Consider the following 26,741-nt stretch of genomic DNA (forward strand, 5'->3'; position numbering starts at 1 on the left):
CTACTAAAGTTTGATACATGAATGTGCGTGATCGTGAACTCTAAATTCCTAGTCCTAGTCTTGCCCTTGGCTCCAGCCAGATCAGACCACTATTTAGCTTAAGTGATGCTTGGAAAAAATATTTCTTATTCGTGCTATTCTTTGTTCTGGGCTTGGACAATTACTACATTTTATGTGAAATCTTACTTCGATATCATGCTTCTGGGCTGATGATTGCGGCGTGGTTCGAGCCCAAAGAACCTATTCTGGAACATACTCAAATCGTGCGAATAGCCCTAATTCGTTATAGACATATTGGATCTTAAATAAGAAGTGCGCTAGCATTTTGATGAGCAATAACTTTTCCTCATATAGCCGAGCGGGTAAATATTTTGAAATTTTGGCTTGTATTTCATATTCTTTAAGCTTTACAATACAGAATTGCATTTCAGTTTCTGAAAGAGTAGTGTTTTGAAAAAAAAAAACAATATCTCTTTAGCTTTTTGAGATTAACGGTTTTTCCAGCGTTGTCTGTCTTGTCCTAGCTGTCAGCAATTGGTAGCACCAAGACTACTAAGGGCCACCATAACTTGCTATTTCCAGTGCTGACACCGTCGCCCTCTTCTGCGTTGACCACCAGCCGAGTCCGAATTAAATACCTTTTTAGCTGGAGCACTGTCATCCATGCGGACGATTGTACCTGAATACGCTTGACTACGTCAATGTCACCGGATAGTTCATACAGCTCAGGGTTTATCCCTATTTGGAAAGCACCTAGTGTCGCCTTATCCGATGTCTTCAATATCCACGCTTCAGCGCCGTAAAGAAGCACACGCAAGATAAGGAACTTGTACAGAGTCTGTTTCAAGACACGGATCTACCCATGAATAGCTTACTGAGCACAGGTCAGAGAGATTATCCGTTGGCGAATCTCCAAGCTGGCATTACATTGTTGCTGGTGCTGGTTCCTAGAGAACAACTTCTACTACTTGAAAGTCGTAGCTACCTATTGAGTCCCTGTTTCCAACAGGCCACGTCTGTGTACTTGTAGATGGGAAGTATGTTGTCTTGCCAAACTCATGTTTTTCGACTCTCTCTCTCAAAATTTTTGAGAAATCTCCGCTCACTGTGCGTACGTTAATGCCAATGATGGAGCTAACCATGGACCAGCATTATTATATCCATCCTGCAAATGTAATTGGTACAAGATAGCCATATAGAAGGCAGCCTTGCCAAATCATTGGTTATAAGTACACACGATTTTCGTTTTATTTAATTTGATTCAGAACATTAAACAAATTTTCTATCCGCCCTTCCAACTATCAGTAAGCACACTGCACTCTCAAAAAAATGTTTATAATACCATTTTTAAAATCTACATTTCCACCCGTAAAATATAAATATTGAAACTGTCGAAGTATTTTCATACATAAAATTTATTAGGAGTTATGAAAATGATCCAACATAAATAAAAATTTCAGAAACGGTGAAGATTAGCAGACAATGGAAGGCTTTTATATTGAATAAAAATAATTATAAATCATTATAAAGAAAATGTTTTCCACGCTGTTACCTAATGTATCATTTATGAGGAATACCTGAACACCCATCTTAAACTACAGGCTGTGAACTTTCAATTGGAACCAATATACATATATAGTAAGTATCTAATTCTCGGAATTTTCTGAAAGAAAGCCGATGACAATTATATCAGTTCTCGAGAAAATAATTATACAAACCCATGAAAAGCCGTATTTACTCCATTATTTGAGCAGTAACATTTAATCCAATACCGTAAATATTAGCCGAGACATGAAACGAAATAAATTTCCAAAATACCAGTTGTGGGATTACAAAGATTAATTTTTATTAAACAAATCAAAATTGCATTAGGCTACATAATTATGTGTTCATAGAGTCGACATACTATATTTTATTTTTAGTCTAGTAAACAATGTAAAGTGTATCACAGCTTAAAATCTTAAAACTAAAATTAAATATTCGCGATTTTACAATGCAGTTACAAAAAGAATCTTGTCAAGTGTTAAGCCTAAGTAAGTGTAGATTAAGACAATATATTTATATATACTTGTATATAGTAAGTTACTTGCGGCAAATTGTATTTGTAGGTATTTTTATTTATAAATAATTAGTATTACACATTTTTATGAAATTTGTTGCACGAGCCCCAATGGCCAGTTAGTTTATTCGTGTCTCTGATCTGCATTATATAGAAGTCATATTTTAAGTGTTCAGCTCTTTCCCCCAAATAGCAGAAACTTACCAGAGTTCTCCGATTCGCGGACACAATTAAATCCAAGTATGCATGCATGCTCAGGTCTTGGTCTCTAAACAGGAGGCACGAAACCGGCAAGCGATACTTGGTCTCTGTAAGACAGTCGGAAAGGTCTATGAAATACTATATGTTGCTAGAAGTGTGCTGGGCTGGGGGGGTACCTCTTGAACAGCGGCTTGAACATGTTCTCGTTATGCTGCAGCTGAGGAGACAGGGAGCTGCTGCTGCCACTGGAGCAGTCGTCCCTGGGCGAGTACTCGCCATAGCGGGTAGAGAAATTCATCGGCATGGGGTAGCTGCAGGGTATGCCGAAGTTGTTACTGCTGCGACAAGTAGCGGTCGTAGGGGCTTGCGAAGCGATAGGCAGCAGACTCGAAGCTCCGTTCAATACCTTCATATTCGGCGGAGTTTGGGGTGGAGTATCGGGTTGGGCTTCGGGAAACCCCATCGCCCGCTGACTCGCTACGGGCTGAGACTGAGACTGATGCGGATGCGGATGCGGATGTGGTTGTTGGTGTAGGTGTGGGTGTGACTGGCGCATTCCCGGAAACTGCCCGACCAGCTGCTGGACTGGCGACGCCGCCAGCGACTGCGATTGCGAGCCCAGAGTCGCAGCGTTCGGATTTGCCGTAGGGATGGTAGGGATGGTAGGCGTATGTGTGCCGCTGGAGCTGTTGCTGCTGCTGGTGTTGCTGGTGTTGCTGATGTTGGTGCTGCTGTTGGGATTGGTGTTGTTGCTGCTCTGCAAATTGGGATTGTTGTACGGGGCATTGCTCGTAGTATGCAGCTGCTGCGTCGTAGCCCCTAGAAAACCCCCGTAGGCCGTAGTATGCGCCCTTAAATAGGGTGCTCCGCTGAAGGTATGGCTGCCCATTGCCAGCGACTGTTGCTGCTGCTCTTGCTGCTGCTGCTGCTGCTGCTGCTGTTGCTGCTGCTGCTGAGTCAGATTCATGGTCATGCCCAGGCTGCTCTGCTGCGATAGGCGCTGCACCTGTTGCGACTGAGGCAGGAGCTGGCCGGGAACCGCCTGGCCCATGTACGCTGGTGGGGGTGTCTTGCAGGCGACTGTGTCGGCCAAACTCCAGATTTTGGGCTTGGTAGCTGGAATTGGCACGCCACAGTTCCGGCCGAGCTGGTTTTTTGGATCGCTGTGCTCGTTGCCATGTTTGTTGTTGTTGCCCAAGCCACCATCAGAGCCGGCATGGAATCCAGCGGGCAGCATGGTCTGCTGAGGCGCTTGGTAGTAGGCGGCGTGCTGGTGATGATACGGGTGATAGCTAGCCGGATGGCCACTGCCAGCGCCGCCATGATAGCTACCTGAGCTGTAGCCAAAGCCGCTGCGCAATATATTCGCTTGACCAATCGACTTTTGATCCTCGTCGGTCAGTTCGTCCTCATCTTTGGGCGCATCTGTGCCACGAAACAACCAAAGCTCTAATATAACAATTATAGCAATCAACTGAAGTTTGGAGAACCCGAACCTGGGCTACAGAATTATCAAACATTTTGGTTTAATCAAATAACAAAGTAAAAGTTCCTGAAAGGGAAAGTCCCAAGAAACTAACTGCGAAGAATTCAACTGTCCTGCTAAATTTGTAGATGTCTAGATCTAGAAACTTGTCTGCAGAAAAAAAGAATCATTGTAAATGTCTTATCTTTCTACTGTCTTGCTGAAATTGTAGATGTCTGTCTCTAGATCTAGAAACTTGTTATTTCGAGTCTGAAGGAAAAGAAGAATCATTTTAAAATATCTTACTCATCGTACAATGTATGAGATATTGTACTTTTTTGGCGCTACTATCTTATCTTAATTGTTTCCTTCTGAAAGGGCTATCGAACCTTTTCTTGCACTCGCAAAAATTCCACGAAATCAGTTAAAAAGCAATATTTTTGGAGCATATTCTTATAATTTTTTTTATGTTTCGAATCGCCTTTGAATTCCATAGAAAAACTGGTAATACTTTTCGTTATTTGAGGAATTCCTGAGAAATCAAGCAAAGAAGAAGAAGGATGGCTTTTTTATTGATAACTGTTTAAATACTGCTCTCTACAAATACAGATAATCATTCCTAACGCTATAGTATATCATCTATCGCTCCTTTCCACTTGTATAAAAATGGTTACAAAACTAGTGTTCAGGTTCTCCCAGTGTGAAAGGTAAGTTCTAGTAATAATTACCTTTGGCCAAACCTGTGCCCTGCGCACCTTTATTCGATTCCACATCCTCCTTATCCTTCTCATCGTCCGAGACCAAAGCATCATCATCATCGTCTGTGCGATTCTTTGGCTCCCAAGTCATCTTGTTCTCCTTTTTCAGACGCCGGCGAGCATTGGCAAACCAGGTCGAGACCTGCGTCAGCGTCATCTTCGTTATAATGGCCAGCATGATCTTCTCGCCCTTGGTGGGGTACGGATTCTTCTTGTGCTCGTTCAGCCACGCCTTCAGTGTGGCCGTGGACTCACGTGTGGCGTTCTTGCGCCGCGCAGCCAAATCATAACTGGCCCCATAGCTGGAAGAGCGTAGAAAACTGGTTAGTAATTTGCCAGAACATGCGTTCGCCTCTAATTGAAATGCGAAGCGAAACGCCACAAGATGAAGGAGAGGGGAGGGGTGGGGAGGAAAACGCGCAAAACATGAAAATTCATTAAAATACGAAAAATGGAAACTGATGTTTGCTTATCGCTGCCACCGCCACCGCCACAACCACCCGAACCACCCGGTGGCACCCTCGACCCATCGACGCGTCGGCGGCGCCTCGAGTGCGGCACTGCGTCAAAATATTGTAAAACACAGTTGTGAAACAGCGCACGGAAACAAAAAGCAACAACAAGCAGCCGCAAAAACGAAAACAGATATGAGCACAACGATGAGGAAAGTGTCTGCACGACTATGTGTGTGTGTGTGCGTGAGTGCGTGAGTGTGTGTGTGTGTGGGTGCAAGCCGCCGGCTGCACTGCAGCAGCAGCAGCAGCAGGAGGAGCAGGAGCAGAAGTAGAAGCAGCAACTAAACAACAACTCCTGTCTGTGCACGCTTTTATCCTGTCGTTGCAGCCAGCCTGGCAGGCAGCCAGCGGCTCACTTCCAATCCCATCCACTGATCCCAGCTAGCCAGCTCTGGGGTACGTTCGGCCAAAGTTGCTCCAGCTTCAGGATTAAGCTGCGCCGCCCTGGCGCATGCCCCTCAACTCTACGTGTCGACGCAGCGTCCGACAATCCACTTTCATTTCATTTTTTCTCTCTCGTCCCTTTCGAGCTCTTTTTGTGTGTTGCCAGCCCCCCTCCACCTCTTTCCACACCCCCTCCCTTTTTTTCTTTTTGTAAAAAATTTTCATGGGATTTTTATGGTGCCGCAGAATCAACAGATTGTGCGGTGAATTTTACAACAAGATGAAGAAGGAAACTTGTGTTTGTTGCCTGTGTGTGTGTGTGTGTGATGGAGATTCGTTATTGCTGTTCTTCTTCTTGTTATTCTTGTTGTTGTTGCTGTCCTTTTTTTGCCTTGTTCGGCATTGTTGTTGGTACAAAATAGAGCCTTGATTTTTTATGCAGCGTTGAAGTTGATGTTTGCATCTTTTTACTGTTTTTTTGTCTTTTCTTTCTGTTTTGCCTGCCACAAGGACGTTGCCCAGTTCGCTTTGGTGCGTCCTCAACTCCATTTTTATTAGCGACTGTTCAGTTTTTTCTGCTCTTCTTCCACTTTGGTGCGATGCGTTTATTGCATCTTAAATAGAAACCGTTTCCACTTTAAAATTAAAGTGCAATAAAACTGTCTCAGTGAGCGAGGAAATTCTATATTTGTGTTCCTAAATCTCCCTTATTGACAAACAACTATACTTAGTAAAATTTTTAAAATTACATATTTACTTTACTTTTCTTGACACTGAATCAAAAGTTAATCTATTAAGCAACTGAACGTAATAAAAAAAAATGTGAAAAAATTACTGTTTAGAAAGAACAGATTCACTGAAGTTCTCTGAATAATTATTGGAAATAATTATGAGATATGCCATAGGCGTAATAATTGAAAAGAAAACCTCCAGCCCGCTATCGGCGCAAAAGCAAGAAAAACTCAGTACTAAACGTCATATTTTGTAATTTAATTTAATGCAAACTTTAAAAACACTCTTTAATACTTTTTTGTTTTGGTTTTTGAAAATTACATATCAAACAATATACAGACTTAAAGCAAACACAAACAAAAATCAAATATAAGATACATCCTCCAGTGTTGTAGGTAAAGAATAGAACAAGTTTTTTTTAGGTAACGTAACAACAATTTCCTAATAAATAAAATGAATGCACTACTTTAGAAACTCTTGAGTAAATTTTACATATATTTAATAACAGTGTTATTTAAAAATTGCAAGTTTAAAATTAACAATAAATCAAGGACACCAACAAACAAAAACTATACTCTATATTTATATTAAAACGCACAACTATGGCTATGATTTTTAAGTAACTCTATAAAAGCCATGTGGCTTCGTTGCCATCTTCAACGTTTTTAAAAAACTATGTCTCCATTATTAAAACCTACAAGTATTAAAATTAGAAACCTACTTTATGGGATAGCTGCCTATCGCAACATTTTCGGTGAAATTTAATAATATTGAAAAATACTAACATAGAGGACGATGCGGTATAAATTCAAAGAACAAAATACTACCTTTATACAAGCAAATTTACTTGAGAATAAAAGAGCTTTCATTGAAGGTATAATTGACATCACATTTGAATATTACAATATTTGAAGAAAACAATAATAATAATAACAATATTAAAAGAAAAAACAGTGCATAATATGTACATATATGTAAGGCTGAAATGGACAATAAAATAGGACCAAATAATACAAAAAAAAAAAATTCGTTACGAGATATCTTTACTAATTATAGCTAATAATAAAGCATTAAAAGTTATTCCGTGCTTTCTCAAGAGAAGAGAGAAGAATGTGTAATATGGTTAGTGTAAGCACGCAGCAGATAAAGACGACGTTTGTTTCCAAACATAATCAAAATACATATACACATACACCTATCCATGTGTAGAATCTAATACTGGAAACCTTTGAATGAAACCAATCACCTATTTTGTCTTCTTTACACGGTCTTTTTTACACGGATTTTTCTAAAACTAATCTACCGTGTAAAACCAGAATTAGGTGTATAATAGTAATTTAAAATAAATCCAAACACATTAAATTCAATATATATCTAATATTTTATTGTAAGGAAAATGTACTTTTTCTGATTGGTCTAGGAGTTGAATTTGTTTAACGAACCTTTATAGGCCTTATCTATGCTTAGTATAGGACGGTCATGGTCATCCACATCCGATCGCCGAATGACCATCCATTTGCATCCGTGCGGCCAAACAAACAATCCAGCGGTACGAAACCGACAATTACCTACACGTACATAGATATGTGCATTGTAAGTCGTACAGATCTTACAATCTCTGACCATGGTCTATCATTATCGCGTAGGCTGGTAAGTTAGTTGGCTGGCTGGTAACCAGTAGCGATTGCGGATACGAGCAAACGATAAGTTTAGTGCGCTTTTGTTTTGCCCTGTTCTATAATTTTCCGAAACCCCCGTTTGTTCGTAATTACCACGCGTTCTCGACCAACTACATATATATACGAATATACATGTATGTATGTGTGTGTGTGTGTGTGTGTGCCTGCTGCAAAATGCGAAAACCAACAATAAAAACATAAATAAAAACAAAAAGAACATGCCTCTGAGCGGGCGGTGGGTCTATGTATAAAGCAGCCCATAATCTTGTTAACAAATCACATTCTTGTTCACACAAAAACAACAGCAACAACAAAATCAACAGCAGAGCGGAGTGGCGGTGAGAAGCGAAGAGGAAGGCGACGCTGCTGGGCAGATCCAGCGGCCGCTTGCGCCGATAATTAGTTTTAGTGCAGTTTACATACATTTTTCGTTTTTTTTTCGCTTTTTTTATATACTTTTCATGAACATGCCAGCTTCAAATATGCAATTTAGTTGCAGCTACCAGCAATCGTTGTTGCTGCCTGTTATTATTGCTCCTTCTGTTGTTGCTGTTGTTGTTGTTGTTGTTGTCATTATCTGCGAGTAGCAATTTACAGCAATGAACACATTTTAAACAAATAATGCCAAACACGCCAAATGACACTGACGGCCGTCCCGTCAAGTTGAGCGCCAAGCAGGCATGTCCGAACCGTCCCTCCGTCCCTCCGTCCGTCCGTCCGTCCGTCCATGTTGGCAATTACGGCGCCTAACTCGCCAGCCGGCCCCTCCCCCTCCTTTGACCAGCTGTGTGGCACTAAACAAAGCGCAATCGCTGGTCTGTTACACATTTTTGTCAACCGTATTTGCGCGCAATATGGCGGCCAACATGGCGTTCGTTCGCTCAGTCCGACGCTCACTCATGCACCCAGCCACTGCCCCGCCCCCCGCCCACCCTCTCACACCGTCTCACTCCCTCTCACCCACCTACAAGTACATGCATTCATTCACTTAGTTGCAAGTCCGTCGACTTCATGGGCTTGTCGCACGCAAGCTGCAATGTCCATTGGGGCAGTCGCCACAACCGCAAAGTCGCAGTCGCAGTCGCTGCCGCCGTTGCCGTTGCCGTTGCATGTCTGTCCACCCTGTCCACCACTCCGCCCCCCCCAAGTCTGTGCGTGCCTCTTTGTCTGTATGTTTTCATACATACAAGTATGTACATACATATATTTGTGTGTATGTGCTTGTGTTGTGTGTAGTGTAAATGCGCACTGGCGTGCAATTAACTGCGATTATTTCCGCCGCAATCATAAATAAATAATTTCGCGCGCTCTCACAATTTTCACAATTCAAATATATCGTCGCCCGCAATCGCCAGAGACGCCACAATCCCCAGAGTCGGACACTCGGCAGCTCCCAGCAGCGGGAGCCACGCACCCAGCCACCCGCGCTCGAACAATTAAACTCAAATCAATTTTAAGTACCCGCATATCTTTTGTAATTAATTATCGGCGAGCATTTGCATTTGACTCAAATAGCCCCCCACCCTTGGGCGCCCGCCCTTTTTTCCATCACTTCCGCAAACTAGACTAATTCGATTTCATTTGATTGTCGCAGTGTAGTGACAAACATTGAGAGCTGAGTCTATTTTGTTTTTTGATGCAAGCCCTGGGGCTGCGGAAATTTGCATTAAATTTTCTGCAAATCAATTTTCCCCAGCAATGATGAAAACAATGCATTTATTTCAGGGAATATTATGGTAGTTGAAAGGAAGCACCTTATACATATTTAACTGCTTTAGAATACAAATAAAATATTGAATTTAATACTAAACTATAGAACAAACTACTTCTTTGGCTACTGTCATATTTCACCCATTTCTAGCCAGCGCCACAAAAAACACTCATTAAAATAAATTGGAATTAAATTCGAGCTGCCTTATTAATATAACAAGTCGACCACACGTTCATTATTTTGACGCACTATTCCGCCTTAAATTGGATCTGAGTTGGATTTATTGAAGGTTTTCATTGATCGTATGCTTAAGTTATTTTTTAAATGCATCGTGCATTATTTAATCAAAATTTTAATTTTTTTGACACCCCCTTTGGAAAAAGCTGCCTACGCCCTTGGCCATTTGTGCACAAACAGCAAGCAACATAGCATGGGACCTGCTTGACACTGCTTGCTTAGGCACTAGATACTGAAACAGTTATTACACTCAAAAAAAAGCAAATCAAGTTTTCTAACCAACTTCAGTACTTTTTGTCCTGGGATTATTCTCGCAATTATCACAAAAGTTATTTTAATTTTAATTTTTTATTTTATTTAACTAATGTTAGTATTTTTTCTTCTTGACTCTTGCCATTTTAACGCCACCCCCCCCCCCCCCAAAAAAAAAAAAAAAATTACCGTATAATGTGATTAAAAACTTCAAAAAAAAAAAAATACAGAATGCCCGATTAATTAAATATATAAAAATCCGAAAATATCCTCAATATCTTCACGAATTATTATAATGTAATGGACAATTTTGATTTGTAAAACAAATAAATGACAAAAATGACTAATATTAAACATTTTCTATGGAAAATTAGTTGCAGAATGCTCGAATTCTTAAGTATATAAAAATCAATAAAAAATACTCTGAACATCTTCACGAATTCTTACCACGTAATGGACATTTGTAAAATAAATAAATGACACCTCAAAAATAAAAAGCATTAAACATTTTCTAAGGTTAAATTAGTTACAGAATGCTCGAATACTTAAATATATAAAAATCAAAAAATACCATCAATATCTTCACGAATTTTTACAATGTATTGGACAATTTTGATTTGTAAAATAAATAAATGATACCCCAAAAATGACTAACATTAAATAACAATACCGACTGAATATTTGATTGTATTTGCTTCAGTCAAAATTTCCTTTTCTGATTTATACAACTAAAATTTGTTATTATACACCTAATTCTGTTTTTACACGGTAGATTGGTTCCTAAAGAAGTCGTATAAGAAAACCGTGTAAAAAGGACATTGATCATATAGAAAACGAATCGTGTTAAATGGAATAAAGTCGTGGTTATATATGGTTATAAAACATTTTTAATTTGCAAACCGTGGTAAAAAAAAAAACCGTGTAAAAACAGAATTAGGCGTACTCGAATATGCATGAAGGGGACAAATTTGACACAAAGTCAATTTTCAAAGTAAAATCAAACACTTTTACTAGAAAATAGTTGCATAAAGTTTCTGGTATTTGGCTTGGCTGTTCACTTTAACGAAGCATCTAACTTATAAAGCTCATTCCAGCTCAATCAATTAAAAATTCAATCAAATTAGAAATTCCCCACTTTAAGGGAGATATTACTTTTTATCAATATTAATCAGTAGTGGCTATTTGCTTACCCATATGCAGACATTGGATCGTAGGAGTAATAGCCAGTTGTGGGCTGCAGTCCGGCCGAAGTCCATGCACCCATTTCAGTGCCACCCGCCGAGTCCTTCAGGGCGTAGGGATTGCTCTGAAAAAGACGAAACCGAATCACATCAATATGGATATACAAGTAGTATATTCCATCTCCAGTCAGTCAGCTTGTGTTGTATAACAATTGAATATCGAACAAAATCATTTTCCCACAGTCGGCTCAAAAAATTAACAATTTTGTTAACATGGAATTTATAATTTAGCAACATATTTTGCGATGAAACAAAGCGATGAGAGCACAGATCCATATTTTATGGACCGGCTGACGGAACGAAGCGCATGTGGCCAAATTATGGAGTCATATAAAATATCAAAAAATAGAAACGAAGAGAAAAAAATCAAATCCAAAACTATCTAAGCGCGAGCGACAAGTTCGTTATTGTTATTGCCGTTGATTTATAATGCGTGCTGATGTTGTTGTTGTTGTTGTTATTGTTGTTTCTGTTTTTGTTGGTTGTATGAAAATGCTGACGCTTTGCATTTTAATTTTTGGCCAACCACTGCGACAACGGCTGGCCATGGCGTCCGGCAATTTATGCCCTCGGAAAATGACAGCCGGATTTACGAGCAACAACTATTGGCCAGATCCGCGGCGGCCGGGAGGCTCCAGCGGCCAATCTGGTTGGCGGTTACGAGCCGGGCTTTTGTGAGCGCTTGATTTATGAAATGGTATTAACATTTTTAATTGCTTAACATCATGTTCGTCGTTGTTTATTAATTTTTTAACTCGGCTCTGGTACTTTCGCTTCGACGTCCACAGCGACATCGATGCCGCCGCCTCCGAGTGACAAATATATTTATCAATATGACATTTGAACCGAAACCGATCAGGAACAGGTATAGCCAGCACACACATACATTCTATCTACTACAAGTATATGCCCGGGGCATCCGATCCAATCCGATCAAAGGCACACCGACCGCTGCTCTAATTTATGGGCCATGTACAGCAAATGAATTTATCGACTGAACCCCTTTCGACACCTCTCCCGACTGATGGATCTTCAATGCAGCCGGAGCCGGAAGGGAAAGGAAGGGGAGGGGAGGGGTGGAGCGGGGCGGGGCGGGGACTGTTCCGTCTTATCACCAGCAACCAGGTCGAGCACGAGTTCAGACGACGAGACAAACAGATGACACTTTCGTAATTAAAACTCTGCAACGACCGATAAAAGTTGAACGAGCCCGGGGGTCTGCATATTCTTCTAAGTGAAGAGGGTGGGCGGGAGAGAGGGAGAGATAGGCACTGGCTGTGTGAGGGGGACAGAGCATTGTAAGCAAGCGGCAACGAATCAAAATGAATTTCCTGTTGCTGTAAATAACAATTTAAAATGACACTTTGGTGGCTGCGACTGCCGTTGCCGCCTCAATCGCGTTCAACGCTCCCTATTGACTTTTTCCCTCTCATTTTCATCAAATTTCGTAATGCTTTTTATGTTATTTCTCGATTTTCTTGACTTGTCACGAACAGCCCTGCCCCTGTTCGCGACAACATTTCTGTGCATTTTAATTAATCAATTTAAACTAATTTACTGCATAGTCCCAGCACCTTTCCCCCTAAAAAACCTCTCGGGCCCCACATGTTTTATCGTCGCATAGAATATATTTAGAATTTTTTCTTGCACTTTAGAAAGATTTGTACATCGTTTACGCAATTCAAGCAAGACTGCCTGTTCGCCATTATTTAATTAAATGCGAATTCATTTGGAAGAGCCGAAAAACTAGAACAAATACAATTAGAACATTCTTCTGCAATTGTACTCATACTTGATATTCTAATCACTCTAACTAACATTTTCGCTTGTGATTAAACATAATGAGCATATTTATGTAGGCAAGTCATTTGTTAGCCGATCGAGATCTTCAAAACAACTTGTCTGGTCAGATATACATAAGTAAGTTCTTAGTGTCTGATACTAGACAGATACAAAAGTATATGTTACCTAAACTTATCTAATAAAGTAAAATGTATGTTGACCAAATCTATGTAGATTTTATCTATATCCCCACCTAACAAAACTGTGCATGGATAATGTGAGACGTACATCTGTAGAAATGTTCACACAACAATTTTTGAAATTATACAAATAGAAGCTGTCCCATTTCACAAAGTTTGTAGCAAATATTTTAGGACACGGGAGTGCCAACACTTTATCCAATAGCAGATAATTGAAAACAAATTTAACTGGAACATAGTAAGTATATGTAATATTTGCTTTGTAATATAATCTGTAAGCTCACTTCATCACACGATATTTTTCAAGATCAACTGGGCCTGGTCGGAGAAAATCTTAGAATGTGTTCAATTGTTTGACAACCAGCTTTCTTCACAATTACTTAAACCACCTAATTCTGCATTTACACGATAGATTGGTTCCTAAAAATGTCGTTTAAGAAAACCGTGTAATAAAAGACATTGATCAATGATCACATGCAAAATTAATCTTGCTAAATGGAATAAAGTCGTGTAACCATATATAAAATGTAATTTTCAAACCGTGTTAAATCAAAACTGTGTAAAAAATGCCCGTGTAAAAACAGAATTAGGTGTACTTTAATATTGTAGTACTGTAAGCTGCTTTTAAGGGAGAGGGATTTTTTCCCCTCAAGCTTTTTATTCCTTCTAACATTAATTTGCAATTACTTAAAAGTTCTTCTGTTCTTTAAAATATGCCTACTAAAAATAAGTCGACATAAATTTTCAAATGCCATCATCCATAAATTTGTATCGAGTTTATAATGACTCCAGCAATATACAAGTATAAGATAATAGTATGCTTCTGCAAAGTGATAATACATAGACCCATTAGATCATAAAAGTCGATGAAGCTGTTGATAATCAAGTTGCTCTCGAACGAGTTTGGTTTTATCCAGCACATGAATCACAGAAATCAAGGCTCTGGAAATTTATTATTCCAATTGACAGCTCTCTAAGTGCTCTACAAAGCTATACGATTGGCGACCAACTGTTTTGTCAGTTCGCCCGAGGCAAGCTGATATATGCGGAATAATTTAGTAATGTCTTGAGAGAGTCTTGTCTATCCACAGTGTGGCACTCTGGCTGATACAAACGAGTTGTTTGGCTTATTAATTGAAGTTGCAAATTGAAAATATTGTGGCTGCTGCTGTCTGTTTGTTTGTCTGCCCCTTCAACTGTCCCCGCCCGACTAACCGATTGACTGATTGTTCGACTGTCCGCCTGTCCGTCTGTCCGTTTATCCGTGTATCGCTTGTCCCACTAGCTGTCTGTCATTCAAGACTGTGTGCATGTTCTTCGTGTACATTGTTGTTGTGGTCACTTAGAAAATACAAAAGGCGCAGACCCACATACGAGTAAATCGTCCAGAGGGGCTTGTGTGTCGATATGTTTCCACACACACACACATATACATATATATCTGATTGGCATACAGACAGAGCCAGAACCGAGTTTCATCTGTAAGTGTAATTGAGGCCATGAGGCAATATGTTTTGTTGCCAATGATTTTGCCTTTCGTTGAGCAAAATATCGAATTACACAATGGAAGCCAGCACTACATTAAGCAACAAGAAAGGCATCGACGAAATAGAGGTAGAGCGACAGAGAGATGGAGGCAATGAGGGAGGGAGAGAGGGAGAGTGAAGCAGTGCTGGCCCAGACTAAATGAGCTTTCAGTGAGCTTCAGTCAGCCATAATGATAATTCGATTTAGTCCACTGCCTTGACAAGCCGTCAGCGTCGCCGAACCTGACCCCCTTCCCTCCCTTCCCTGCCTCCCTTCCCTTCTTCATTGCCTAACCCGCTACAAACAAAAGCCTTCCTGACTACACAATTAAAGTCATATGTGGAGATAATCCGTTTAGCTGTCTTTGCTTTCACTTACCAGCGGCGAATAGAAGGCGGAGCTGTCCACACCGATGCTCTGGTAGGGGTTTTGATCCGTCGACGGGTAGGGTGTGCCGTAGACACCGACGCTGGCCGCCGGCAGACGCGAATAGCTGGAAAGGGCCAGACGCGCCGAATCGTACTGGCAGGAGCACACTGTTTGTCCCGACACGGGATCGGTCATGATGGGGCGTCCATTCTCGCAGCAGGAGCCTCCGCCAGTCGTGGGCGTTGTTCCCACAGCGTTGGCATCGAGGGAACCACCAGCACCCATGCCGGAGCCAGCGCCTGCTCCAACGGATCCCGCAGCGGCATTTGAATTCTGCGAAAGCGCGTCGGGACTTAACGCATCGGGACTTAATGCGCCACTGGAGCCTTCCCCACCACCACCACCTGCCTGCTGATTTGTTTGGCAGTCTGCAACAGCACCGCCACCCGCTGGGCTAAGCGCCGGCGCGTTTGTCATCACCAGGGACGCGGAGGACGTACCTTCGGCGGCAGCGCCATGTGACGCCTGCGCAGTGCCCGACGATGGCAGGAGCTGTAAGACAGAGAATTAGACAGGAAGAAAAAGAAAACGAGAAGAAGAGAGAGGGAGAGAGCGTTAAAACCTTTCGCCAAATCGAATCACGCATTTGTCTCATTATCTGTATATCACTTAATTCGAACCGATCCCATCCGAACAGAACAGAACCGAACCGACTTCAGCCTTCGATTTAATGTGAAAAATTTGTCACCCTGCGGTAGCTTCTTCACTTTGGAGTTCTCCACCTGCGGACAGCGATTCCGATATCTCAAGCGTTCGCCCGGCCGCGCTGATAACTCGGAATTTATGCCCATCGCCACTGGTTTACATAATTAATGCGTGTTAATTAAAGCGTCGTTATAATTTTTATTTCAGACACCGGCTCGAATCTCGAGGGGCCGGCCAACAGCAAATATTCTTCAATACTCGCCTACATCGCGATAAGCAGGCGAAGAACTCCAAATGAAGACCGATCGGTCATTGCGAGCCATTTCAATTCAAAGGCGATGGGAATATGAGATAGTCCCCCCCTCCTTCATGATATTTGGCCTCTTCACCGAAATAAAGCAGCCAACAGAATCTTAGATTTCGGTTGCAGTATCAGAGCGCTAACATAGACCCTATTTATGCGTTTTAAATGGAAAGCGAATTGCTGGAACTTTAAATGAATGAAAACACATCAATTCCTTCTCTGCTTCCCAATTTTATGGAAAAATGGAGATAACCACATGAACATCATAGCTCTCAGATTTTCAGAAAAACTAGGATGTGGACAGAATAATAGGTGTGAGCATATTTCCTTTGAAAAAAGGCTTGGCTTTCAAAAACCATATATTTTTATTTTTATCAATGAAATTTTTGGTTTTCAATATAAGCATACTTCAGCGTCAAAACATATAATAAAATGATTTTCAAACCATAAAAAAAATTCATAAAACACAACTGTTTTCCGCCGAACAGAATAATAATGAAATTTTGTTATTTATGGTCCCGTTTTATTTTACTGAACTGATTATAGCGCACTTAATACCCTGAATATCCGCCATTATTCTTGCTAATTTTTTCGATTCCTGCAGACATTATGGTCGCCAACTTCTGACAAATCTCTACTGGATTGTTGTACCAATATTTGTATGTACCTTCGATTGAATATACAAGTATGATGACTTCTTTCGAATTTATTTGTAAAATAGTTGCGTTAAGAAAGAAATTAAATAATTGCTGCATTTCTCAATTTTGGTTTTGCCTTATCCTTTTCGTAGTTTACAACCCGAAGAAGAAGGAAGAATAAAGGGGAGAAAGATATGCCAATTGGAATTTTTTAAATTGTCAACGAGTTTTACTAAGAGATGGAAACAAGCGGACTTAGAGCAGGAAGCAGACAGGCAGTTAGGCTGTTTTGGAAGTTAAGTTGTTTCTAAGAAGTTTTTTTTCCACTCTTTTATATAAAGTTTAAAAAATTTCTAAATAACTGCAACTGATTTTGATTTCAAAAACATCAAGATCTTATTGAACAGAATCGAACGTAGCGCACCAATATATTTAGAGAGGGCTATATCCTGCTCAAGTCCATCCATCCACTCATGCAATCATCCTGACTACACAGGGTCTCCCAGGCGGAAGTAAGTATTCGCCATAAGGTAGCCAGCGGAAGATGCTCTAAGGCTACCGATCACAGATGTGCGAATCAACGCTTTTGTGGACAGCCAGGAGTCCATTATCCTGTCGAAAAATGTCCGGTAGTCTAGCTAAGCGTCAAGAAAACACCGTTTTCATCACATCTAATTGGGGGCAATAAATTGGCGGAACAGACCTAGCCCAGACAAGCACAAACAACATTCCCATCCTACTAAGAGCACTCCACAGCAGTTAGGAACACTACGAATGTAAGATAGATAATGGGCAGTGGAAAAGCACTGTCGGCTGTAAAAACTATTATTGAATTATATATTTTTTATGAGAACATTATGATATAGGTATCTAATATCTGATTGACATATTATCTGTCTCCGTCAAAATATTCAGTTCGAAGTTATATCGCAATTGCGCCAAAAGCAGATTGAAACCGGCAGACAGCCGGGCAGATGGTTATTGGGATTTGGATTCATCTCATCATGTTGTTCATATAACATATAACATTAACAAATGCATATTGATATTTATTGATGTGACATCGATATTATATTACAATAGATAATCGATGCGACATCGATAGAACAGTAGATCAATGTAGGGTTGTCAATAACGTACAAAGCATCGATGTTTCACATAATCGATATATCGTCAAGTGTCATCGATTGTATTCCGATAAATCGCAACAAAAAATCTCAATCCATCGATTTTTTGTTTATTTTTGTTTTAATTTATTTAAGTTTGGTTGTAATTCTTGAGAAGAGATCCCCTTTGGTTTTGAAGTTATTTTAAAATGAAGCGTTCTGAAAAAATCGAGTTCTTATTATCAACACATCGATGATGTCAAACACTTTGCTATTTTTTTACAACCAATTCAGATTGTTTAAGTTGGCACTGAGGGGTATGAAAAAATGTGTTTTATAGTCCAACGCCAAATAATTCAAAATGCAAATAAGTTCTTTATCATTTCCCAGTTAACCGTATCTAGAATAGCAATAGTATTTCAATTCCGCTATTTGCTATTATATACTATAAATATTGGCCTTATATTCAGAAGCAACAATTTATCTTATGCTCTAGCAAGTCTCTGCTTTCTTGGAACTATAAATAACCAAACGGTTCAAGTCTTGGCCTATCTACTCAGCAGTTACAACAACAACAACAACAGCCACACTAACACTTCCCTAGGCTTTGCTGCCGGTTGGAAGACTTGCAAATGGCCGCCTCAGCAGCCGAGACAGCTTCTTGATGACGGGTTGCGCAAAAAGGCGGCAGAGAGAGAGGATGTGAGGCAGCAGGCTTACTGGCTGGCTGGCTGGCTGGCAGGCAGGCAGGCACTTAAGATGCTTGAAATAATTTGCCACAATATTATTAGCAATTGACGTTAGGCAAGCTGCCAGGCTGCCAGGCTGCCAGGCTGCCAGCAAGACGGCAAAGTTCATAAATATTGATGCCACATAATGGCCAACGTGTACATGGCCGAGCCAAACCAAGCCAGGCCGGGCCGGGCCGGGCCGTGCCGAGTGGAAGGCAAACGGTTGGGGCCACCACACCCAGAGCGAGGTGCAGCGTAATGGCAAATTTAATTCGAAAAATCGACAGAGCGCCCATTACACGATGCCGCGATAACATGTAAGCGAATATGGTGTTAACATCGCATCAGCGCCAACGGCAGAGGAGCACAGAAGCTGCTCCAATGCATAATCCCGGGCCGATTAAGCCTTGAAACGGCCACAACACACAGCACAGCAGCAGCCATATCTGCACCATCGATGGCTGGCAGCTGGGGCCATCCATTGACGAATTGCCGCAGCTCCGACCGCAGTAATTACGAGTGCCCCGCAAATGGATTTCCTCAAGTGCAGCAACAAATTTCGGTTGATGTCCTCCATTTTGCTCGAGACTCGCCAATGGCATGCGCCGCTTGCTTGGATGCGGAATTAATATGCAAAATGCGCCGGACAGACAGACAGACAGACAGACAGACAGACGGACGACTCAAGTGCCTGGAATCGATCGAAGGTGTGGCTGCCGGACAATGTACCCGAGAGCCCGAGAGCCCAACAACCCAGGAACCCAAGAACCCAAGAACATGTAGTCGCAAGCTTCTGAAAATTGCCGCGGGACCAACTCCTCGTACTGTGTGCTGCATTAATTTCATATTGTTTTTCTGCTCCCTTTTCGCGAAAATATCGATAAACCTATAATTAAGGTGAATACTTTGCTGATGGACAGCAACAAATTGATCGAATGCCGTCGTCGCTGGCGTTGCTGGCGTCGGGGCTGTTTTGAAAAGCGCGTCGGCAGGCGTTGCTCCAGACCCAAGATCGGAGATCGTGGACGGCAGACACCAGACGCTAGACGACAGAGGGCAGAAGCACACAACGGACGGAAGACGGAAGACGGACGACAGACCCAAAGGTCAAATACGCCTCGTGCAACAATTTGTGGCGGCTGTGCAGCTCCCGTTGCTGCGACTCTTCACTTGCCAGTGCAACTTTAAACGCTGCCAAACGCATAATTAGTGAGACCCATTAACATTTACCGGCCAATAAATGCAGTAACCGTAATGTCTGGCCGGGCCAGCCTCAATCTAAATGCCTGCCTCCATAGCAGAAGGTATGGCCTCAGGTGAATTCATTCTGGCAGCCACTTTTGGGTCGCTGTTGTGGAAGCTGGAAACTGTGTCTAGTTCTTCATCCTTCGCTTAGTCATCAATGAAGTCGATAATATCTCCTATATACCACATATAATATGTTTCCAAGTCAATAGTCAATATTTCAAAAAAAAAATGAACTGCTTGTGGGCCAAGAACTTGAGGCATTTGTTGAACCCTTTTTCCCACTAAAAGTGGCATTTAGCCACATTTGCATTTATCATTATTTGCATCAGTTGACAACAAAAAAATTACATATTAAATTACATTTAAATTAACCGAATTTGTAATTTCAAGATAAAATTCAAATTGTAAAAAAAACTGTTTAATTTGTATTCAAATTTAATTTCCTTTTTGTTTACATTTAGGTTAATTTTTTTCTTTATTTAAATTAAAATGTGGGCTATTTTTTGGAAAGCATTTTCTTACTTTTCCCGTTCCCGAATGAAATCATTTTTATTATTAATCCCTAAGCCCAAAGGGTGAAAAGATGGACTAGTTCAGCGCGAATATCTGTAACACTCAGTAGAATGCGTGGCAAATTGCCAAAAAACATATACATTCTGGATCAGTAATATAACTTGAGTCGTCAGTGTACTCGTCAGCATTGTAACAGGGACGCGGAAAGTATAAAAGATAGAAATACCAAACTTTTTCGCTCCTAAATCCTAGAATGCAAAAATAATGCTCTTTTTTCGAATCACTCTGTAATCACTACCTTACCTTATATTTGTTGTTGGTTTGCTTCAACTCGGTACTGGCAGATAAAAGTTCATAAAATTAAAATTGTAAATTTACATGTTCATGTCTCTCTTTATATTTATATATTTTTTGTTTTCCTTATTTCAGTTTTAGATAACGAAATTCAAACAACTTTTGTTGCTCAACAATTTTTACTATTGTTTTAAATATTTATTCCATTTTCATTTCGAAACAGTCGCTTCTATGGTTTTTACTTTATTTTCCAATTTTTTAAATGTATTTATTTATTTATTTATTTCTGGGTTAAATAAGCTCCAAATGCATGTTCATCTGGAGACTCCACACTTTGTATGTAAACTTGATTCATCCGAACACCGAGAAAGTTTACATATCCTCATCATATTATTAAAGTGAGAAAATCACTTTTGAATAACAGACAAGTTTTTTACTTGCTTTGACCGTAGTCTCAAGTTTTATTAACATCGATGCACTATATCTTAGTACCAACATCTTTTAATACACTGTACCCTAAGGCTGTGATCATACTGAGGCCTGACTGCCGTGCCTATCTACCCTACCCAAAGGGTATATAACGTCTGTGAAAAGTATGTTATAGGCAGAAGGAAGCATCTCCGAATACAAGTATAAAAAGAATGATGGGAGAAATCATAAGATCATAGATATGTCCGTTCGCCTATCCGTCGGTATGGATAAACGCCCCCATTTCAACAACGACTAAGAGCCTTTTGGTCATCATAGTAGCACGGGGTTATATTTTTGGGGCTCGACTCTATCAATATTTCTTGTTTGTCTATAAAGATATCCAAAGCAATTTTGATACTTATGTTTTATTTGTTATTGCTTTAACACGTTTCTATTTTTTAAGATTAACAAATTTGTGTCCTTTCATTTGTAGACGAATTTGAAAAAAAAAAAAACAATTCCGCAAAATACTCCGAAATAGAGAGCAAGGCGAATATTATTAAGCATCTTTGTTTATGGTTAAGCATATGGAAATTGCTTTTGGATTTCCTAATTCCCACCTTCTTTCTAAACTTTTTGAAAGTAACAATCTCTCTTCTCAGATCTCAGATTTTAATTATTCGAAATAAAATTTATTTCCATATAATCGTCTTCACTTTTCAAATATCTGAAAATGATTCACCTCGATGGTTGGGCATTGACTTGATCCTTCAGATTCCAAATTTGAAGTTGTCACAACATAGCAAACTTTTATCCAATTCTCTGCGCCCAAGAAAATGAATCAAGAAATAGGTATATAAAACAAATTATTGAAATTAAAAATATTAATAAAAAAAAACTGCTAATTCATAAATGCGTCATGCAACAAACAACAAAAACAACTATAAATTCAACGACGCAAACAATTTCGTGAGGGAAAAAATTCATTTTATTTGGTCCAATGGCAAGAAGAAAAAAAGCAAATTCAACTCCCGATCATTTATCACATTTGAACAAATGATTGATTTGATTTGTGCAGTTTTTTATATACTTACTTATGTATATAAGTGGTATGTATGTGCTGTGAATTTTTTTGCGCCGCATTAATTAGTGAAAAATATGTATGTACACAGACCTTGGGCATGGCTCGCCATAAACTGGTCAAAGCCCAAGGCAAATCTCGAAGGCACCCATCCACAGACACATTCGACCAATCCATGTCCAATTGCCATGTTCCCAGTTGCCAGTTGCCAGTCGCCAGTCGCCAGTGGCCAGTTCCCATAGAGGGCACGACCACTGTTCCAACCAAAGACGACGACTCTCACGCATTTATGAGAATTATGACAACTGATCTGATAGGCGAGACCATATAGGGAGCTCTATGCGCCTGGCAGATTCCACAGCTCCTCGCCCGAATGCATAATTCATGAAGCAATGAGGCGATGAGGCTTCTTGTGACAATGCAACTTTTGCTCCGCTCTGCGTAGAGAGGAAGCAGCGACGCCTTCCTGGCGAAGGAAGCGCCAACCAACAACTTCGCGACCGCTGTGCGACGCTCTGGCATGTGAATCGGATCGGCTCGGGTCGGGTCTAAGTGGGACACAATGCTGCCTTCGCGGCTGCTCAGCAAGGACGGCGGACAGGCGAATGCGGCGTCAGTGCGCAGATAAGATCTCTGGCCATGTGTGCACTACCGCTGCATTTCCAATTTCTTTGAATCGCATTCGCAGCACTGCTGGCAAGCTGAGGAGCTGGGGAGCTACTGCTGACTGCGATCTAATCGCAAGTTGTATCTTGGGCCGCAGTACGAGTTGGTGTTTCATTTCCATGTAGAAACTGGAATGGCCACCCGCCTCCACTCGTCACCGCTGGAGCTGCTGTGCTGACCGAGCCCGACCGAGCCCGACCGAGGCTGACCAAGATGACCAACTTGATAGCGCGAATGCAAGCGCCACATGAGCATGACCGGTAGTTGGCAGACAGTAGCGAATGCCCAAGTGCAGGTATCGGGGAATGCATTGCAATGTAGAGTAGATCACAGATCACTGACTTACTCTGCTCTGGCATTGGTTCTGGCACTGGCTTTGCGCCTCTAAATCATCCTACCATCGATCGATCGAACGCTGAACGATCAACGATCGATTGCCCGCCTTATGCCTCATGCCTCATGCCTGAGACTTGAGACTTGAGACCTCCAGTGACCGCGCTATCACCGTTGTAGAATCTGAGAGCTGGACTGCTGGAGCACAGGCGAGCGACCGGCTTCTGGGCGCGCTTTCATTGAGCTCGCTGCTCACGTAGTCGTGCGCGCATGCGCATGCGCAGGCGCATTCCCACAGCCTGCCCTGAGCTGTCACTTTACGGTTATGAGTTTTATGATTTACGGTCGTAGCAATTGAATTTTATTGATTTTTCAACAGTTTCAACTGGCAATGCGTGCGTGTCTTCGCGATCGCTGCATCAGCACCTCCCACAGTCCCTCCAATCCCCACCGACCCCCACCGACCCCCACCGACCCCCACCGACCCCCACCGACCTGCGAACCAACTCTTTGGCTGCTGTTGGTTGGATTCGGGCGGCATCAGTTGTTGGATTTATTAAATTGGACTCCTCTCTCTCTCTCGCTTCATTTGTGCTTCACACACAATTAACATTTCGACAAGCAAAAACAATTGCACGGCCTCCGAATAAATATCTGTCTGCATTCGAGTACATAATGCCACTGTACGCACACAATTTAGCAATCAATATTGAATTAAGTTTTTGCCCACAGACCCAAGTCTTACTGTCCCCACAAGCTCGCCTTGTGTTTGTTTGCCAATGAGAAACACAATATAATTGTTGGAATGCGCAATAAAAAGCATCCCGTAAAACAAATTTACATATCCATATAAATAGATGACGGCTTCTTCATACTTTAATCATTTCATTTGGATTGACTTTCGCTGAGCTAATGAGGTTCTAATCTGTCAGTAATACTTTGAATACTACTCAGATAGAATATTTAATTTAATGAATGAATATACACACCTTCAAAAGAATATATTTACCCAAAAAAAAAGGAAGAAACAATGCAGACAAATTGATAGCCTTCTCCTTTTTTGCGGTCCGTTAAGAATGAAGTAGTTGCGAATCAGTTTTCGAGGTAGGCTATATTATTATTATGAATGAGGTTTCCAAGTATACAGTTTCTGAAATTGTGCTGAGAGTATATAAACTAAGATTGACGCTGATCGGTTGAAAAATGCGGATTTTTCATACAAACTGTGGGGCCTGTTTTCCCCCCTTTGCAGTTCGAATTTTCCAAAACCAAAACTTTTAGTAGGCATCTACACTATTAAAGAATACTTCAGCTTCCTAGCTTTCACCGTTTGGGCTGTGCGTTGATCACAAATAAATCAGTCAGTCAGGACAAACTGTTTAATATATGTATATAGAGATGGTAAGAAATTGTTACCGATTGAACCTTATAGCAAGTGATTTTAACTAGAATGAATGTAAAGCCACGGCCAGACAATCAAATAGTTTGTACACAAATGCGACTTATATCAAAAGACTATGTCATACTAAAGTAAATTTTTGTTTAATAGCATTCGAGTTTGCGACCGATATTTTTTATTTTTAAAAGAAATGTTTGCAAATTCCTTGTGACTACAGCTTTGACGTTCCAAAAGGTCAATAAAAAAGCTAAAGGTATGGTGACTTATAGTATTATGGAAATTTGACAAATTTGTGAATGGATTGAATGTCTATCGTATTGGGAATGCATTGAAGGGTTTTTATTTTATTCATTTGAAATCGAAACGACAGATGTGAACAGAAGAAAAATCAATATTAAAGAGATCCCAACTACAACGAAAGAATTTAAGTTGAATTTCAATTTTACGACATAGCGGAGCACATTTGTAACATTTGAAAAGGTCAATAAAAAAGCTAAAGGTTTGGTGACTTATTATGTTTGTGAAATTTGACAATTTTGAATGCATCGAATTTTTATTAATTTACTTAGTTTCTTGAAATGTTTTTCATTTGAAATAATTGCAATTTATGCCCATGCGAGTTAAATCGTTGAGCGAAAGTGAAATCGAAACGACGGATATGAACAGATGAAGAATCAATATTAAAGAGATCCATACTACTAACGAAAGAATTTAAGTTTAATTTTAAGACACAATGTTATTGTTTTCAGCCACTACATGAAGATTTATTTAAAAAAAACTAACATCTTTAGAGACCCACCTGTGATGCCGACGGAAAACCGCCATATCCAAATTGTGTATAGGCGGCCATAATGTCACTTTAGATTTGTGTATATTTGCAGTTCTACGAGTGTTTCCTATTTGAATGTTTTTTTTTTCAGTTATTTCAGGCAAGACCCAACTATGCGGTTTGACCTATTTATGGATTGTCACACTATATGTATATTGTTTATTCAGGAGCCAATCCGAGGTACTGCCGCCCAAAAGGCATCGGCTTCAAGCAGTTGTGGGCGAAAACCTCGTCGTCACTTGGCACTTGGTACTTGGCTCTAGACCATAACCATAACCAGACGCACTACAGTTACAATTTCACCGTTGGAAACTGAGGAGCACGCGAAAATGAAATTCTGACTGCGAGTTCAGTTCACATTCATCGAACGACCGACGAACTGGAATGAGCATTTGGATTATCGAGCGTGGCGGCAACTGACGACGACGACGACGATGAAAACAACAACGACAACGGCCACGACCACGACGCCGACATAACCATAACAACGGCAACGGCAACCGCAACCGGCACTGAGACAAGGCTGACAAGGCAGGCAGACACCAGGCACCAGACGAAGACGAAGACGACGATTACGCTGACGATTACGATGAGACGGGAGCGCGCGCTCTCGATGTGCACCTTACTACGTTCGAACACGAACTGGTTGCGGACAGTTGCGTCTCAGCTGGCTTTGCTTGGTTTGCTTGCGACCAGACCGGACCGGACCGGACCGGGGCACGAAAAGCTAATAAGTACGAGCCCCGTCACTCTGGTCTAGTCAGAACTCACACATTCCGTTGCATCGGGGGCTGCAAACGCACTAGAATGGGACGGCACTAGTTTACGGCGCGCACTCCAACTAGAATGCGAGTTGTCTAGACCAGTTTTCCGCTTGCGTTGGAAACCAGTAACGCCTTCCGCTCAGCTCATCACTACTGTGGACGGGTGGTGGGCGAAGTACGTCTGTTGCGCTGGTCTTATCGTTCCAATGCATCACTGCGCTCTCGCACCTCGCTCCTTCGCCAGGGGAGAGCCATTGCGCGACTGTAGCCATTGGAATTGGAAGTGCGTGTGCCACCACCAATAGCAACGGCTCGTGGGACCGCTCGATTCGTGTGTGCGACTGTGTTGTTGTTTGTTGTGTCTCATCGTTTCCTCTTGGCTTCTTCGGCAGGTGCTACTTTTATTATTTCCACTTGAGTGGAGCCAAACAAAAGAAAGAAATGGAAACGAAATGGAAAAACGACCATTAACAATTTATTTTCTTGCTTCCCAAGCGAGGGGAAGCTTTTGTCATTGGCCCCGCCCATTTGTTTTGTTTGGCTAACCGTGCATTTGTTTGTTTACCTTTACCTGAACAATACAATGTAAATACAAGTTAACTTGATA

General features: G+C 41.1%; 1 protein-coding gene across 1 annotated transcript; it reads right to left on the minus strand.

Moving 5' to 3' along the window:
- Positions 1–1,824: 1,824 nt before the first annotated feature.
- Positions 1,825–25,869, minus strand: LOC115624639 (homeobox protein araucan). The gene is made up of 7 exons (XM_030519407.1): positions 25,341–25,869; positions 15,122–15,664; positions 11,184–11,299; positions 4,454–4,785; positions 2,437–3,685; positions 2,264–2,367; positions 1,825–2,200 (listed from the first exon to the last, which is right to left on the minus strand). Exons 1-6 carry the CDS (start codon positions 25,389–25,391, stop codon positions 2,328–2,330), a joined length of 2,331 nt encoding a protein of 776 aa, XP_030375267.1. The 5' UTR covers positions 25,392–25,869; the 3' UTR covers positions 1,825–2,200; positions 2,264–2,327.
- Between the last annotated feature and the right edge of the window lie 872 nt (positions 25,870–26,741).

This window comes from Scaptodrosophila lebanonensis, unplaced genomic scaffold, assembly GCF_003285725.1.
Source record: "Scaptodrosophila lebanonensis strain 11010-0011.00,11010-0021.00 unplaced genomic scaffold, SlebRS2 tig00000061-arrow-pilon, whole genome shotgun sequence".
NCBI lineage: Eukaryota > Metazoa > Arthropoda > Insecta > Diptera > Drosophilidae > Scaptodrosophila > Scaptodrosophila lebanonensis.